The following is a 17,797-nucleotide window of genomic DNA, read 5'->3' as shown; positions in this document are numbered from 1 at the left end:
ATAAGCAAAGTTTGCTGAACACCCAGCTCCTCTTTCTCAATACTTCCTCCGCATGAAAATGAGGTGCAAGTGAGGCAATGTGCCCCTCACTCAGCACACCTGACTCTCATCCCCTGGGTCCTCTGGTCTAGGCTGAGGCCTGGAACCTCACTGACCAGCCACCACTCCACATACAGCCACTTTGAGCAACCCTAGGCCACCAGCCTCCCCTGCGCTCTCCTGCCAGATCCCTCCTCTGCCCTGGACTGGGACCTGACAAGGAGAACACTTGGGGCTCAAGGGCTGCTTATAGAAGCCTCTGCTCAGGCTGGTGGGTGCTGCTCAGGGTATATGGCCCTGACACTGCTCCGGCCTAGGCCCCGGGAGCCCATAGCCCCGCTCAGCCAAGCCCACTTCCTCTTGCCTAACCTGCTCTTATCGCCCTTAACTCAGCTGGGGGAGCCTGGAGCTCTGCCCAAGACTTCCTTCCCCTCTCAGGGCCTGGCTTTCTGCCCCAGGTGCCACCATGGACCTTTGTGCTACCCCTTGACAACCTCAGGACCCTTGCCCCAGACCTAGACCTGCTTTTGATGGCCAGTCCAGCCCAGGGTGGGAGAATGGAGGCCAAGGGGGGCTGGAGCTAAGGGGGCTCCTAGCACAAAAATAACCCCCAGAAAAACAATTCTAAGACCACTGGGGTGGAGGCTGGAGTAAGGCCTGACAGAACCTGTGGAAGCAGCATGGTGGGAACCCACCATGCTTCCGGGCCCTCAGGACTCAGACGCTCCCCTCTCCCTCTGAGCCCTGCTGTCTCATGCCTCCTCCATCTCTCCAGCCTTGGGCCCTTCTGGGGGCCCCTCTGGTGTCTCCTGCTGTTCCAGTTCCCTCCCCAGGATCAGGTTCCCTCTCTGTCTGTTTGAATGGATTTTGCAAGGGAAATCCCTGACCCTTCCCAAAAGCCCCTGCACCTGACACCTGCACCTGCTCTTGCACCCAAGTCCCCTACTCTTGTCTGCCCTGCAGTCTTCTTCTCTACTTTGGGCCTGGAAAGACAATCTCCTCCCCCTCCCCCTCCCTTGGCTTGGGGAGTGGGGAGGGGAGGTTCTCTCACTTCACAGGATTGGGGGGGTTACACAAGGAAGTCAGGGATTTCAAGACCCTTCACTCTTGTCCTTTCTCAGGCTCTGAAGGTCGAGGCTCTGAATCCACAGAATAAAACCTCACCCATCTTTACCCAGTGATCGCACTGCCTGGAATGAGTTCTTGAGATCCCACCCCACCCTACAACTCTAGCTTCAGTGGGGCTGTCCTCTCCTGCCCACATCCTACAAACCAGCCTTCAGAATGCAGGAAAGCCATACAAGCCAGTGGAGCTGGGAAAACTTTCATCCAAGAGAGCTTTTTTCCTTTAAAACTAGTTAGGTTTTTAAAAATGTGACTTACAAAAATATTGTGTAAGTAATGGTAGGGTGGATATAGAGAAAATCAGAGAGGTCATGCAAATACCCAGCTTGGGAAACTGACTCCTGGGGTGAGCTGAGTAGAGGCGCCTCAGACTGTTGGGCAGTCTTACCCACTCCCCAGGGCAGAAGGTGGAAGGGCGAGGGTGCCCCCTGCTGGGTGCACCGGAAAGCGGGTGCCTCCCAGGTAAAGTCTGGGAAAGCAGACCCTAGGGGAAGTGGCTGGTGGGGCTGTGGAGACAAGTATGCTGGAGAGTTTGGCATGTCTAAGCCTTGGACCATGGAAGGCAGTGAGAACTCACCTGCAACACCCAGAGAGATACTGGTGGCCTGGAGCCCCAGAGGCAGGTCCCAAAGTTACCTGTTCACTTGGTAGCTTTGTGTGGGGACGTGATGCGTTTTGGTTGCTTGACCTGTTCATCAGAGAAGTTTAATGGTGGAAGTAGAACTCAGATCTTTGGTAGTGCAGTTACCAGCCAAACAAGAGAGTCAGATTAGGTAGGTGTCTTACCTGACTCCACAAGGTACCTGATGAAGCAGCAGAAGCCTGCAGACCTATGGTGAGGCTTGGGCCAAGGGCTATCTTGGAATGAAACGGGCTCAGATGTGGCAACCTCAAAGATCTGTTTTCTAGTCTGGCACAGACTAGACTCACTGTCTGGGCTCACTGCTCTATGAACCCCTCCACTTACTAGCTGGTTGATCTCATGATATAGAACCTTCCTGTGCCTCAACTTTCTCACCTGTAAAATGGGGATAATTGGAGTTACCACCGTGGCTCAGTGGTTAATGAATCCAAGTAGGAACCATGAGGTTGCGGGTTCGACCCCTGGCCTTGCTCAGTGGGTTAAAGATCCAACGTTGCCATGAGCTGTGGTGTAGGTTGCAGATGCAGCTCAGATCTGGCATTGCTGTGGCTCTGGTGTAGGCCAGCGGCTACAGCTCCGATTAGATCCCTAGCCTGGGAACCTCCATATGTTGTGGGAGTGGCCTTAGAAAATCAACAAGACAAAAAAAAGGAGGGGGGGATAATTATGCGCCACAGGACTTTATAAGAGTTTAATAATATAATGGATGTAAAGTACCTAACACAGTGCCTGCATGTGCACTCAACAGTATTATCATTGCTGTTGTTGCTGTTGCCGTTGTCGTTGTTACTTGTTTAGCAGACACCTCCAGGTCAAATACAGTTTCTTATTACTTCCTCCGTATGTATTGCTATTCTTTCCACAAGTATCTTCACTGACTTCTTTGAATTTTTTTTTTTTCCCAGCAGTTTGTGTGGATCATGGGCCAGACGTGTCTTCCTTGGAGCAGGCTGTCCTCCAAGCAGCCTGGACATGTGGAGTCATGAGCACAGGGGCTCACATCATGGACAGGCACCCACCTGCCACCATCTTCACCCTTCACAGGTGATGAAGCAGATGTGAGAGAGAGGACCACGAGTTGTCCATCTCTCCAGCTGTGTGTCCGGCTGTGGCTCCAGATCCAGCCATCCTCTGGGTGCTAAGAGTTGAGTGTGAGTGGAGTCAGGGGCAAGGCTGGGTAGCAGTACTCAGGTTCTAATCCCTCAGGTAGGAAGGACAAGCAATCAGGAATTTTCTGCAGAAGCTCAAGAGGGAGATGATGCCTGTCCTCTCCTGGACTCAGAAGGAACCACTGGGGACTTAGAAGTGGAAAAGAATCAGTTCCAGGTGTTTCCCTTTGAAGAGTCATTTTGGATCAAACTTACCTGGAGGTAAACCTGGGGGAACGCTGGATTGATCAGCCAGAAACCTAGCTTTTACTTTTTTTTTCTTTTTAGGGCATTTGGAAGTTCCCAGGCTAGGGATTGAATCAGAACTGCTGCTGCTGGCCTACCCACAGCCACAGCAACACTGATCCAAGCCAGATCTGTGACCTACACTGCAGTTTGCAGCAATGTTGGATCCTTAACACACTGAGCCACAAGGGGGACTCCAAGAAACCTAGATTTTAGACTCAACCAGAGCCAAGGTTTGCTGTGAGATCCTGGCAAGTTACCCAAGCTCTCTGATCTATTAAGCTTTTGATCATTTCTAAGATTCCTTCCAGCTCTAAAAATCCCTCTCTTTCCAATCGGAAGGGCCAACCTTTTCACTTTCATCACCTGTTTTTCCTCTAAGAGATGACAAAACTAGAGATAAGTGCTGAAGATGGCAGGAAAGGATTGGCTCTCCCTGTTCACACCCCACCCCCTCAGGGTGTTCTTGGACACATTACTCATCTTCTCTGCCTCCGTTTATTTATCTGTGAAATGGATCTGTTTTCACAAGTGTGATGGAAACAAGTTAGACGACATTCTTCTGCAGGCAGACACAGTGCAATGCATGTAAAGAATGCCCTCAGAACTGACTGAGTTTTTCCATTCTTAGTCCTATCCTGGTCCACCTTTTTTAGGACCTGGGCAAAGTCACAGTGAACAGGCCCCTCTACTTTGTGAATAGCAAGGAGCCAACGAGATCAGGGGATGTTGGGAGACACACCCAGGATCCTCAAACATCCTAACCCACTGGAGCAACAGCCTGAACCTCACAAGGTAAAATGAACAAGGCTGAACTCAAAGATCTGGGCTTAGCTCCAAGGCACCGACTGTACAAGGACAGGGTGGGGAAGTAGCAGCTTAGCAGAAGCATGTGTGAATAAAACTGAGGGTTTTCATTGACAGCCAGCTCCATATGAGTCAAATGAAAAGGCTGCCAAAAAGGCGGACAGACTCTTAGGCTGCTGAATTGAAGTCGAGTCCTGAGCCCAGTGACTCTCCATCTTGATTTCAGTCAGAATGGCCTGGGAAGCTCTGGTGACATTACATATTCCTTGCTGTACCCAGACCTTGGATGGGTGGGTGGGGAGAGGGGAGAGAAGTGGGGAGCTTGAATTTCTAAAAGTCTTCAGCGTTGGTTCCAGCGTGCAGCCAGGGCTCTAGAACCAAGGAAAACTCTATCCCATTCTCATTCTTGGCATGTCAGACCACATTGAATATACCCAGGGACTTCAGTTTCAGTGGTGACTTTATCCCGGGGAAGTGTACATCCTGGTGGAGGGTGGCCAGGATGTAGGCTTCACCTGACACGCTGTGAGCCCTGGTGGACAGAACCATAACACAGAAGGTGGCCAGGAGGTCCCCCTTCAGATGGATGAGACTTGTTTGCCTGGGCCCCAAAAGTTGGAATCTTATTTAAATGACTGTTTTAGGTCAGATTTCTCATGAAACACTGTGAAATGGAGATTTGCTTGAAGGAAATTTATTGGGAATTGCTCTCAGAAATAACACAATACCTCTGAGGGAGAGAAGGAATCAAGACTGAGTGGAGTAGGAGTTCCTATCGTGGTGCAGTGGAAACGAATCTGACTAATATCCATGAGGATGAAGGTTTGATCCCTGGCCTCACTCAGTGAATTAAGGATCTAGCATTGCCATGAGCTGTGGTGTAGTTTGCAGATGGGGCTCAGATCTGGCACTGCTGTGGCTGTGGGTATGGCCGGCAACTGCAGCTCTGATTTGACCCCTCACCTGGGAATCTCCATATTCCATGGGTGCAGCCCTAAAAAGACAAAAAAAGAAAAAAAAAAAAAGACTGAGGGGGAGGAAGAAATTGATCAAGGATGCAGTCACAACAAAGGATGCATCTGCAGGGAGCTCAGGGGTTGGAATGACCCTTCAAAGCTGACCTCAACTGAGGTAAGAGAGCTGGACCTTTAACACCCACCCCCCGTTATATGGACAGATTATCCCTCATGAAATCAGGCCAGGGAGCTCCCTTTGGCAGCTGAAGGAAATGCTCAGGGAGACACTCAGCTGTGGGCCATCAGCAGCCAACACTCCTGCAACTTGGGGATAAACTTCTCAGTCCCAGAGGCAGGATCTGGGTAGTGCACCATTGCAACCAACTAGCATCCCCTTTGCGCAGCTCAGAACTATTTGCATCATGTGGTGAACACACTCTGCCTGGGAAGACCCCCTCCAGAAATTCAGTGACTGCTTTCTCTGGGTAACTTACAGGAAGGTAAGTGGGATGAACTATAGCTCCACTACTGCAGCTTGTCACTCTGCTCTTCAGCATCCCCCCATTAACCATTCTAGATTCTCTTTAGCTTCAGCTTGTACCTCTCCTTGGGAAGAGGAAACTATGGCAGCATGATTTGAGAAGGGTGAGGTGGTTAGGACTCACCTGGGGGGTGACTTGGTGGCTCACCTGGGGGGTGACTCAGATCCTCATTCCCAGGGAGGCTGAGCTCCTAACCACTTTGCCCTTCTCAAATCACACTGCCACAGTTTTCCACTTACTGTCAAGACTGGGCAAGGTAGTACCAAGAGACATCCTTGAGCATCACCTGGGTGCCAAACGTATTCTTTCGTGACCTCATTATGTAGGGGCAGCCCTATTTCTTCCCAAGGATCAGGGTCAGGTACCCCTGGTGAAGTGACTCCCTTTTCTGCTTGCTGGTATCTTGGCACAAGGAATCTAAAAGGTGGGAAGCAGCCCAAGGGATTCTTGTTCTGTGCCCTTGTAGAAGTGTTCCATCTCTGGGAGCCAGATTCTCTAAACTCAGAGGTCCTGGATTTATAGGAATAGGAACCACAAATTCCCCCCCCAAAGGATCACTAGGCATGATGTAAGTGTGGGTATACCTACTTTTTTTTTTTTTTTTTTTTTTGTCTTTTTAGGGCTGCACCCTCTGCATATAGATTTTCCCAGTCCAGGTGTCAAATCAGAGCTGTAGCTGCTGGCCACAGCCATAGCCATAGCAATACCAGATCCTTAATCCACTGAGCAAAGTGAGGGATCGAACCTGCATCCTATGGATACTAGTCAGATTTGTTTCTGCTGAGTCATCTTGGGAACTCTGGGTTATTTCTACTTTAATCACTTGTGCATTTGCTGTCTCTGTAGCCTATCTGTTGGGCCATAGCACCGTATCATAGTCTTTCAGTTTTGTTGTTTTTTTACTTTTTTGGCTACACCCATGGCCTATGGAAGTTCCTGGCCAGTAATTGAATCTGTTGCTGCAGCAACATCAGCTCCTTTTACCCCACGCTGCACTAGGCCAGGGATCTTACCTGCACCTCCATAGTGACAAGAGCTGCTGCAGTCAGATTCTTTTTTTTTTTTTTTTTTTTTTTGTCTTTTTGCCATTTCTTGGGCTGCTCCCACGGCATATGGAGGTTCCCAGGCTAGGGGTCAAGTTGGAACTGTAGCCAATGGTCTACTTCAGAGCCACAGCAACTCGGGATCCGAGCCGCGTCTGCAACCTACACCACAGCTCACAGCAATGCTGGATCTTTAACCCACTGAGCAAGACCAGGGATCGAACCCAAAACCTCGTGGTTCCTAGTCATATTCGCTAACCACTGAGCCACAATGGGAACTCCTGCAGTCAGATTCTTTACTCACTGTCACAGTGGGCACTCCTCATAGTTAATAAATAGGGTGCCTCCTTCATCCTGGAGCATGGTATTCCCTCATCTCTAAAATGGTGCTTCAGCAGCACCTTTGAAAGGCTTTTCTTTCACTCTTTCAGCTCTATTCACCAGCGGGTAGCAAAGTATGATAGGGCCAGAAGATTCTATGACTCTTTTGCTATTGAGTGGGACTCTTGGTCTGATGCAGTGTTATGTGAGATCCTACGTCAGTGAATCAAACACCCTTCAAGCCCTCAGAGAGTGGTGCTAGTGGAAGCCTTTTGCAGGAAAGAGAAAGCCCTATCCAGAATACGTGCTGATTCAAGTCAGGATGAAACACCAACCTTTCCAGATGAGAACAGGTGCAATGTAATCAACTCGTTACCAAGCAGCTGGTTGGCCATCCGTTGCTGGCAGGTTGGAGACTTGGCGGCAACAACAACAAAGTCAGCCTTGGTGAGTGGGTACCTATTCTGCTGGGCCCACCCCTGCCACCATAGACAACATGCCTATGTGTGGCCAACATCTGTGCCAACATGGCCACTTTATTCATGGGCCCATTGTGCCTGCACAGGTGGTCAATGACAGAGCCTGGCTAATATCACCTAGCCAGGTCTTTTTTGGGGGGGGCTCCTCCGGGGCATATGGAGTTCCTAGGCCAGGGATCAGATCTGAACTTCAGTTTCGACCTAAGCTGAAGCTGTGGCAAGGCCAGATCCTTGCCCACTGTGCCAGGCTGGGGGTTGAACCTGCATTCTAGTGCTCCCAAGATGCCATTGATCCCACTGCACCACAATGGGAACTCCACCAAGTCATTCTTTTTTTTTTTTTTTTTTGTCTTTTCTCATTTTATGGCTGCACCTGAGGCATATGGAAGTTCTCAGGCTAGGGGTCAAATCGGAACTACAGCTGCTGGCATATGCCAGAGCCACAGCAACGCAGGATCCTAGCCGCATCTGTAGCTTACACCACAGCTACAGCAACGCCGGGTCCTTAACCCATCGACCAAGGCCGAGGATTAAACCCAAGTCCTCATGGATCATAGTCAGGTTCATTAACCCCTGAGCCACGACAGGAACTCCTCCACCAAGTCATTCTTGAAACTGTACATAGTTTTGTGTAGGGCCACTCGACTAGGGAGCCATGATGATGATCAAGTCTCCAGCTATCAGTGTCCACTCAGACACTGCATGACCTTAAAATGTTTGGCTGCTCCACTTTCTCAGCTGTACAATTACCCACGCAAACAGTCAGGGAAGTGTACAGTAGGTCCCTTTGGGGACGAAATAGTGAAATCCTTACTCTATTACCGCAGTATTACAGAAGCCTTCCTTCTGTGAACCCAACCTCTCTTTCAGTGAAAGGGTTCTGGATCTGAAAATCGATTCAGGTCTGGAAACCAGACAAGGTATTGTGACTTTTATTGGAGCAACTGCCATCAGCCTCCTGATCTTTCATTCTCGGTTTCTCAGCAATTCTGTATGTGGTCTGAACATCCCTGGGGGTGACTGAGATCATTTCAGGTATTTCACAAAAGTCAAAATCTTTGCATAATGATACTAAATAATACTATTATTTAGCTTTTAACTGTGTTGACATTTGCACTGATAGTGCAAAAGCAATGTTGGATAAGATTCCTGGCACCTTAACAAACTTAGGCCATGGTACACAACTGTTCACCTACACACAGAAATGTAATGGTTCTTTCAAGGAAAAGCACGTATGTGATTAAGCTATGAACTAAACTAGCCACTTTTTTCATAGAACACCATTTTCTTTCTTTCTTTTTTCTTTTTTTTTTTTTCTTAGGGCCGAACTTGCTGCATATAGAAGTTCCCAGGCTAGGGGTTGAATCGGAGCTACAGCTGCTGGCCTGCACCACAGCCACAGCAACTTAGGATCTGAGCTGAGTCTGTGACCTACACCACAGCTCATGTTGCTGGATCCCTGACCCATTGAGCGAGGTCAGGGATTGAAACCACATCCTCATGGACACTAGTTGGATTCGATTCCACTGCGCCACAATGGGAACTCCCTGGAATACCATTTTCACTTGAAAAAATAACTGACAGATAAACTATGTTTATTCAGACTTGGTTATCTGGCAGATGTTTTTGCAACTTCTCAGCAAGCCTGTAACTTTGAGGAAAACAACTGATAGAATTTGTTGCCAGGGTTCTGGATCTGAAAATTGATTCAGGTCTGGAAACCAGACAAGGTATTGTGACTTTTATTGGAGCAACTGCCGTCAGCCTCCTGATCTTTCAGTCTCGACAATTAGAGCTTTCAAACGAAAATTAGGATCTTAGAAAAATTGTACATACTATCATGAGATTCCCAAGACCTAAAACTTTTTCTGATGATATTAACAAGTGTGATTTTTATTATTGTGTAATGAAAGTATCACTATTTGAAAGATCTATATAATTCAATGAATCTATATATATATATATATTTTTTTTTCTTTATCTCTTTAGGGCTGCACCCACAGCATATAGAAGTTCCCAAGCTAGGGATTGAATTGGAGCTGTAGCTGCCAGCCTACATCACAGTGACAGCCTCAGCAATGCGGGATCCGAGGCATGTCTGTGACATACATCACACCTCGTGTCGATGCCAGATCCTTAACCCACTGAGTGAGGCCAGGGATCGAACTCGCATCTTCATGGGTACTAGTCAGATTCGCTTCCACTGAGCCACAACAGGAACTCTGTAGTTAGTGAACTTTTTTGAGGCAATTTCTTCATCTCTAAAATGAAGATAAAAAATGACTACCTGATAGATTGTTGTGAGACAAATGAGACAAGAAATATAAGTGCTTATGGTGCCTAGCACATAATAAAGGTGTGAATGTTGCTGCAGTTGTAATTGCTCAGAACTTTCCAAAGCCTGAAAAGGCTGCCTTAGGGAACAGATAGCAAGGTGCACCAACACGGATGGCCTTTTAGATGATGCTGGAGAGCACTAGCATCATAGGAATGCTGTGAGGGAAGTTCTAGGGTCCATGAGGGTATTTATAAAAGAGAAACTTCAGGACCCATTCTGTCCCCAAGATGCCTTGATTCTCTGCTCTGACTGTCCACCCTTAATCCAGAAGAGGCATTTAGAGGCATATTCACTTTCAGGCCACAACCCTTAATCCAGAAGAGGCATTTAGAGGCATATTCACTTTCAGGCCACTAGGGGGCCATTTAATTGTCTGCGGCAGGAATATGCTAATGATTCCTTAATGGCTCAGGCACCAGGGAGATCGGGCTCTATTATATCTGAGAGCATTTTGAGTTCCTAGGGTAAAAGACACTATGTAAATCCAGATAATAAATAGGACTCATTGATGAGAGGTTAAAGAATCTGGCACTGTTTAGTGGAGAAGAATAGGATGAGAGGAATTAAATAGGGGTTTCAGGTATATTTATTCTTCAGTATGGGAAGAAGTGACATGCTGTTTTCTTGCTCCACTGTGAACCAATCAGGAAGAAAAAAATTTACTTTGCAACAGGAGAAATTCAGAGTACATTCAAGGAAGTGGATGGGAGGAGGCTTTAGGTTGGCCTCACCTGGAATCTTGAAGAATAATTCACTTTGGTAAGGCTGGTACAATCGGTTCTGTCAGGAAGGCCAGAGAGTAAGGGAGAGAAGAGAGTTCAACATCCAGAGACAATTCAGAATTTTCGACCTAACAGGCCACCCGGCTAGAAGGGCTCTGGCCACCCTGGGAGCAGGATGGGGAAGGAGTAGTTATATTTTCCTCCTCAGCCTGCAGAAGACAATAAACATTCTAAACTTTTAATGTCTTTGAAATTTCCCAGAAAGTAAAAGTCAGGCTGTTCCTGGAAATGAGCATCCTGTTAGCCTTTGCTAGTGGCAGACTTGCATCCAGGCCTCAGGAGTCAGGGTCTGCGCTGTGGACCTGCAGTTCCAGCAGCTGATCAGCACACTAAGCTCTGGTAGCCATTTGACTTGTATGCAGTTGAGGTGGCAGGGCAGCAGTGTTGGGGTGGAGCTTCTTCATAAGAGGGCATGGTGTCTGGAAGCTAAGGGTTCTTATGGAGCAGGAAGAGAAATGGAAAAGTCAGAGATGGTCCAGCCCCGCAGTGTCTGAAGCCAGGAGTCAGGAGGGGTGGTTCACTCACAGAACCTCCAACCCCAGTTCTCCCCACACCACCACTCACAATCTCCAACACCCATTGAGATACCCAGGCAGTCCACACACCCAGCTCTGGGAACACAGGAAGTAGAACTCAAGAGGGAGGGAGCCAGAAATTCTAAAAAACCTCATACACAGGTAAGGGGAGAAGGAGAGAGCTGAAGAAATGTGGAGGGGAGGAGAGGACTGAATGTGGAGGGAGAAGAGGAGGGGTGAAGGAAGGGGAAAGTAAGCGGCTACCGAGCTTTCCCAGCTTGGAGAGGGGTCTGAAGGATGACAAGCCTCACATGGGAAGGGTGGTAGAGGAACAGCCCCCTTCAGGCTCTGAGACCCCAAGAGGATCAGAGAAGGGAAAAGCCCTGGGAGCCGCTCCACCGGTTGAGTGCGGCCTCTAGAGTTCAAGTCAAACCCAAATCCGGGAGGCGGAAAACCCTCAAAGCAGGACCTGGGACCTGTTGCAAACTTCAGGGCTAAGGTGGGAGGCGAGTCTGGAGAACCAGCTCAGCACGTGTACTGTCCCGAAAGCTCCGAAAGTTCTGGGCAGCCCACTCAGGGATCTAAGAGAATAGGGAGTCTGGGGAGCCTTGAAGCCCAGGCGGGACCCCGGCGGGGGTTGGGGGCAGGGATAAGGCGCGACCAGCGGTAACCGCAGTGCACCTCCAAGCTCCTTGACTGGCTGAGCCAGACATGGGCCAGGCTCTCCAGGTGTAAAAGGGTCTAGAGAACCCAGCGGGAGGTTACGTGTACTGGGGCACGAGCCGAGAACACCAAAGTAAAATCACTCCTACTTCTGGGTGTAAACTGAGGCCTGGAGTGGAAGCGCTGCTGCTTATACCACCTGTCACTTCGGACAGTCGGGAAGCAGAAAGGAGGTGCCAGAGTTGACAGCTCTGCGCTCCGACCGCCCCTCCCCGCCCCCCTTCCAATTCCGCACTCCGCCCCAAACGACGCTGTTACCCTTTTAAAGAAGAGCCCGGAGCTCCCACCCTCGCCGCGCCTGCCCGCGCGGGGCTGCGGCAACGTTGCCCTTTTAAGAGCCAGCCTCCGTTAACTCTCTCTTAACGGGGCGTCCCGGCGGGGGCTCCCGGACCCCGCCAGCAGCCCGCCTCCTCCCCGCGCGGCATTTCCGGACCCCGGCGTCGCCCTTTTAAGAGGCAGCCCCCAGCAGCGCTCTCCCCCGCCCCTTGTTGCCGGCGCGCGAGGCGGGGGAGCTCGGCTGGAGCAGAGCGCGCTGTCCGCGCGGCCACTGGAGACCGGGCGACCGGCGGCCGGGCAAGCGGCGGCGGCGGCGGCGGATGGGGACGCGGAGCCGGGCGGCTGTGGCGGCTGTGGCTGTGGCGGCAGCGGGGAAGCAGCTGACTGGCCGGCGGCGGCGGCGGCGCTGGCGGCGGTGACTGGTCCAGGCCCCGGCGGCGGCTGCAGCGACGCGGTGGAGGGCTGCGGGCGGTCGGCTTGAGGAGCGGCGGCGGCGGAGCGCGGAGCGGCCGGGAACGGAGGGCGCCGGGCCGCCCCTTGCCCAGTCCTCGCAGGCCGCCAGGCCCCCTCCAGCCGGGGCCGTGGAGCACCGGGGCAAAGGCCGGGGCCCCCCCATGAAGGAGCGCGACTCGGCCCCGGCCGAGCGGGGCAAGCCGGCCACCTACACCGGGGACAAGAAGGCGAAGATGGCGGCCAAGACCAACAAGAAGTGGGTCCGGCTCGCCACCGTGTTCGCCTACGTGCTCTCCGTGTCGCTGGCCGCCATCGTGCTCGCCGTCTACTACAGCCTCATCTGGCAGCCGGTGGGCGCCGGGACCTCAGGGGGAGCCGCCGGCCCGCCCCCCGGCGGCTCCAACGCCACCGGCCCGTCCGGGACTTCGGGGGCGGCCGCAGCGGGGCCCAACACCACGGGGTCGTCCCGCCGCGAGGCGCCGCGCGACGCGCCCCCGCTGCAGGCGGTGCGGCCCGTGCCTCCCGAGCCCTTTGCGGACAGCCCCTTGGCCGGACCTCTGGAACAGCCGCGGGGGGCCGAGGAGGACGAGGAGGAAGCAGCGGCGGCGCCTGGGAGTCGTTGAACCCTTCCGAGCCAGGGGCGGCCGGAAACCATCCTCACCAAGCCCGGAGGCAGGACTTTGCAGCAGGACCGGGTGGGGAGCCCGCAGGAGTGACCCCCACGGGAGTGAACGCCTCCCTTCCCCTGATGATCGCCGGCTCGCCCCAGGGGCGAGGGGCCTGCAACCTGCTCTTCAGCCAAGGGACCACGATTCTCCTGGGGGTTCGGGGTTTGGTCTTCCCAGGACCGTGCCGCGCCAGGGCCCTGAGCCCTAAGGGGGATGGGGGGAGGGGTGGGGAGAGCCCAGCACCGACCCCTTCTGCGCTGCTCGCTCTTCTGTATCCTACGTACAGGAGTGACTCGGGCTTTCCCCCCAAGACTCAGGGGAAGGAGGGAGCTATATGGGCTCTTCTTTAATAAACCGCAGCTCTCACAAGGAGGAGGGCACCAAAAGTAGTGGAGCTCAGGTATGTCAACCTAGTTTTCAGTGGCCACAGATGCATTTAATTTATAGATCCCTGTATATAGTTGTTGACATATGCACTAGAAGCTATAATTGCATAGAACTACATGTATCTTCCCACACCTTGGGTAGACTCCTGGCTGATGGGGTTAAGCAAGGGCTACTTGCTGGCCCCCAAAGTGCAGCTAGCTAGAAGGGCACAGACACTTTTTTCATTACCCACTCTTCCCCCCCCCCCATTTCAGAAAGATGGGTTTATGACACAAAAGAGTATAATCATTCTTAGTCTTTTTGGAAAGGACAGTGGAAACCTTTGAAGAAGTAGAAGCAGTCTAGAGAGGGTGGGGAATGTATGGATCCCATCTTCTTCCCACCCTAGTGCCCCCACCTAAGGCTTGCTGGTGAAGTCCTAAGTATCTGGATATGGGCCAGGGAAGGAGGAAGGGAAAGAGCACTGCCTCTGTGCTTCAACCCTTGGCCTTCTCACAGAGTTCTTTTAGGAAGAGCAAGCCTTGTAGAGTGGCTGTCAAGTGTTTTTATCTTTTTCTTTTTCCCTGCTCTTCAGAATCGCATCTTGTTCCAGTAATCACCTTTACTTTCTCTCTTCCCTGTGCCTGTAGTGAAAATGTACCCCTGTTATTAGGATGAAATCCTTTGTGAACTAGAGCTTTAAATTTTAAGGTAGAACCCAAAAGGCTGGAAGGTGGGCTTCAAACTCAGGAGTGTGTTTCTATAGCCGGGGAAATAGACCAGTCATGCTTTGGAAGGTTAAATTGGCTTGTCTTTACCTCTCCCGATAAGCCCCACTTAACATGCAGCCTATACTTTTCATTGAGATGAAAAACATCAAGAGAAATGACATATGTCTGGGGCAGCAAGAATTACACATCCTCAATTTGGATTCTGTTTCCTTCCGCCACTTGCTTTTAGGCAGTTGAGTGTGGGTAGTGACAAGATATCAAACCCCTTAGTGTTTCCTTTTTGGGAAATGAGGCACTTTAAAACAACAACTTATCCACCTGAGTCCTGAAACAATTTGTCTCTCCAGTTTTCTGGCTTACACTCAAGTTAGCTCTGATCCAAGTTTACAGGACGACAGCCTTGCTTTAAGCCATGTCCTATGGTGAGCAAGGTAATAGCAGCTGAGCTGTCGTAGCCTAGGGGTGGACGGGTAGCACCCCCAAGGTGTCTTGGCTGGAGGAAGTTTCTGAGCAGCTGACTTGACTTTGGTCATCAAGAAGCCTTTAAGTCCTTTTTAAATTTTTGGTGAGGGCCTCGGGGAAGAAACAAAAATGCCACTTTATAACTTCAATAATAGCCTGTAATTTGTATTTATTGTGTGAATTTTTAGTCCTATATTTTAATAATTTGTAAGTTGATATCTTATTCCAAGAATCCTTTGAACTTGCAGGAGAACATCTGGGAGTCCAATCCCCTGTCCCCATCCTGACCCCTGCATTCTGGACTGTTTAATCCACTTTGGGATGGATCAGAGAGTCTAGAGAGACCACTCCTGGGTCCAGCTGCTGGCCTCCTGACTCTCTAAAGCCTTCACTGGAATTGGACATTAGCTCCAGCTCTAGCTGTGAGCCTGACCAGAGACATTATTTATAATTCAGCCATTTAAGATATACCTGTACTCAAAAAGTCCTGTATATTTTTTAAAAGTTTTATTTTTCAGGTGAACAAAAATACATTCTAAAAACTCTACGTCAACCTGCGTAAGTTGATAGTTTCTTTTTTCATGCTTCTTGGGGAAGGAGTAGAGGTTGGCAAAGGCAGTGGTCCGATGTGTGGTGAATGTGGCGTGATGAATAGGTGTAGGAGGAAAAAGCAATTGCTCTAATGTTCCCTTTGCCTGATGGTTTGACCAAATTGATTAGTGAAGGGTGACAGGAATCCGTCTTAGTCGGGAAGCAATCATGTGGTCAATCAGAAGAACAATGATAACGAGCTTAGCTATCTTTTGCCAACCTTAAAAAAGATTGAAAAAGGAGTTCTCTTGCGGTGCAGCAGATTAAGCATCCAGTGTTGTCACTGCAGTGGCTTGGGTGGTGCAGGTTCTATCCCTGGCCCCACATGCCACAGGAGAGGCCAAAAAAAAGGAGTTCCCGTAGTGGCACAGTGGTTAACAAATCCGACTAGGAGCCATGAGGTTGCGGGTTCGATCCCTGGCCTTGCTCAGTGGGTTAAGGATCCAGCGTTGCCGTGAGCTGTGGTGTAGTTGCAGACATGGCTCTGATCCCGCGTTGCTGTGCCTGTGGCATAGGCTGGCGGCTACAGCTCCGATTAGACCCCTAGCCTGGGAACCTCCATATGCCGTGGGAGCGGCGCTAGAAAAGGCAAAAAGACAAAAAAAAAAAAAAAAAAATTAAAAATGATTGAATGAAAGTTCTGCTTTTAGAAAACTCTGAGCAGATGTCTCAAAGAGGAAGTTCAGGGACCAGTAAGCACAAATATTAAGAATTATTATAGGAGTTCCCGTCGTGGCGCAGTGGTTAACGAATCCGACTAGGAACCATGAGGTTGCGGGTTCGATCCCTGCCATTGCTCAGTGGGTTAACGATCCGGCATTGCCGTGAGCTGTGGTGTAGGTCGCAGACGTGGCTCGGACCCCGCGTTGCTGTGGCTCTGGCGTAGGCCGGTGGCTACGGCTCCGATTAGACCCCTAGCCTGGGAACCTCCATATGCCATGGGAGCGGCCCAAGAAATAGCAACAACAGCAACAACAACAACGAAAGACAAAAGACAAAAAAAAAAAAAAAAAAGAATTATTATAAATATTGAGCTGGGGTGAGGATCAGCCACATGATAGCATCACTGTTCTCACCTTTAAACCACTAGCCCTCAGCTCAAGAAGCGATAATACCGGGGAGACAAATGGATTCGTCTGCAATGGTTGGTCAGAGCTTTGTCTATGGTGGGGGAGGCAAGAGAGCCACAGGGCTGAGAGAAGGTGTAGGTTGCTTCATAGGTGAGGCTTTTTCTTTCGTAAAGCAAACAATAAAAGACATGTGGGTGAAAAGCACAAATATAAGGCATTAGTTGTGCTGCAGAACAATTCAGCTCAGCTCATTGTTAGACAATGCTGCCCAGTGCCAAGTGGAGTGAGAAGCCAGTGTCGGTGGGGCCCCCTGAGGCCTGCATTTCTCTGGAGCTGTTAGGGGGTGGCTGCTGTTCTTTTACATCACCTTGTAGTCTGCAGGAGAGCAGGGGAAAGTCCGCCCTTCTTTTATTTCCCTCTCGAGCCTACACAATGGCTTTCTGTGAGAGGGCTTGGTAAGGCAGAGCAGAAGGGGAGTGAAAGAGTTTCTGTGTTCTTCTAGTCAGCCCCTCCTTTCTGTAGATGGTGACATGTGGTTTCTGCAGTTGCACACGGCTTCACACGTTGGGCACATACAGTGGCATGTGCAGCAGGAGCCTGCTGGCCAATTCGAAGGGCACTCTTCCACCAGATCAGGGCCTGGTGGCAGGGAGCAGCGGTTGGAATAGCTTTATTTTCAAGGGTTAGAAATTGGCTGCAAATTAATCCATCAGGTTTTGCACCGGGAAGGAGAGGTCTGGGCAAAGGGGGATTACTTCCCTTTAACTGCTTTGTGCCAGGACTACCCAGATCATTTCTAGGTGTTTGCTCATATTAGAAGTGACCGTGTGCATTTATTCCCCGACAGCCTGAGTTTGAAGAGATAATCCTCTTTTGAAAGTGAAGTTGTGAAAGGTGAAGGGTGAGGAGTTTGCCAGTAAGCCATTTAGGCTGGGCTTGTGTGGGTATCATTTCTTTTCCCATTGTGCTGAGGTGCAAAGAAGTGCTTCTCTGAAGTTTCCAGCACAAGAAATGTTTTTTCTTCCTAACAGCTCTAGATTTCTACACGGTATGAGACCACAGCTTTGGAATTTTTTTTGTCTACCTTGTTTTTCAGTTTTATGAGGGAATCCTAAGATAGTGTATCCTTTTGTTGAGTATTTATATCCTCTTTTGAAATGCTGAGTGAAGTGGAGAGCATCTGCTTGTTCCTCCATGTTTCTTGAAGGGGAATTGAAAGGTCAGGTCCTGAGCTTTAGGGCTACCACAGCTATTTAAAAGGGGTAATAATGGTCCTCCCTTCCTGTCTGCAGAGAATGGAGGTATTTCTGGATTGCAACGCAGTAACAAAAGAGCCAGGGCTGTGCTTTTGTTGGTCTCCTCCCCTGGAGGGAGGAACTGCAGTGGCCTGGCGCGTTTCACAGGACCAGCCCTAACTGAGCTCAGTGCCTGGCACACAGGAGAGGGACTCAAGTTTGCTGATCACCTGGTTGA

The 17,797-nt window shown here is 50.3% G+C and overlaps 1 protein-coding gene across 1 annotated transcript; it reads left to right on the top strand.

The window, feature by feature from the left end:
- Positions 12,361 to 15,216, top strand: INAFM2 (InaF motif containing 2). Its single transcript, XM_013985582.2, has one exon. The coding sequence runs from the start codon at positions 12,598 to 12,600 to the stop codon at positions 13,057 to 13,059; it is 462 nt and encodes a 153-aa protein (XP_013841036.2). The 5' UTR covers positions 12,361 to 12,597; the 3' UTR covers positions 13,060 to 15,216.

This window comes from Sus scrofa, chromosome 1 (assembly GCF_000003025.6).
Source record: "Sus scrofa isolate TJ Tabasco breed Duroc chromosome 1, Sscrofa11.1, whole genome shotgun sequence".
In the NCBI taxonomy this organism is placed as follows: Eukaryota; Metazoa; Chordata; class Mammalia; order Artiodactyla; family Suidae; genus Sus; species Sus scrofa.
The sequence above is the reverse complement of the archived record's forward strand: the minus strand, read 5'-3'. Positions and strand labels throughout refer to the sequence as shown.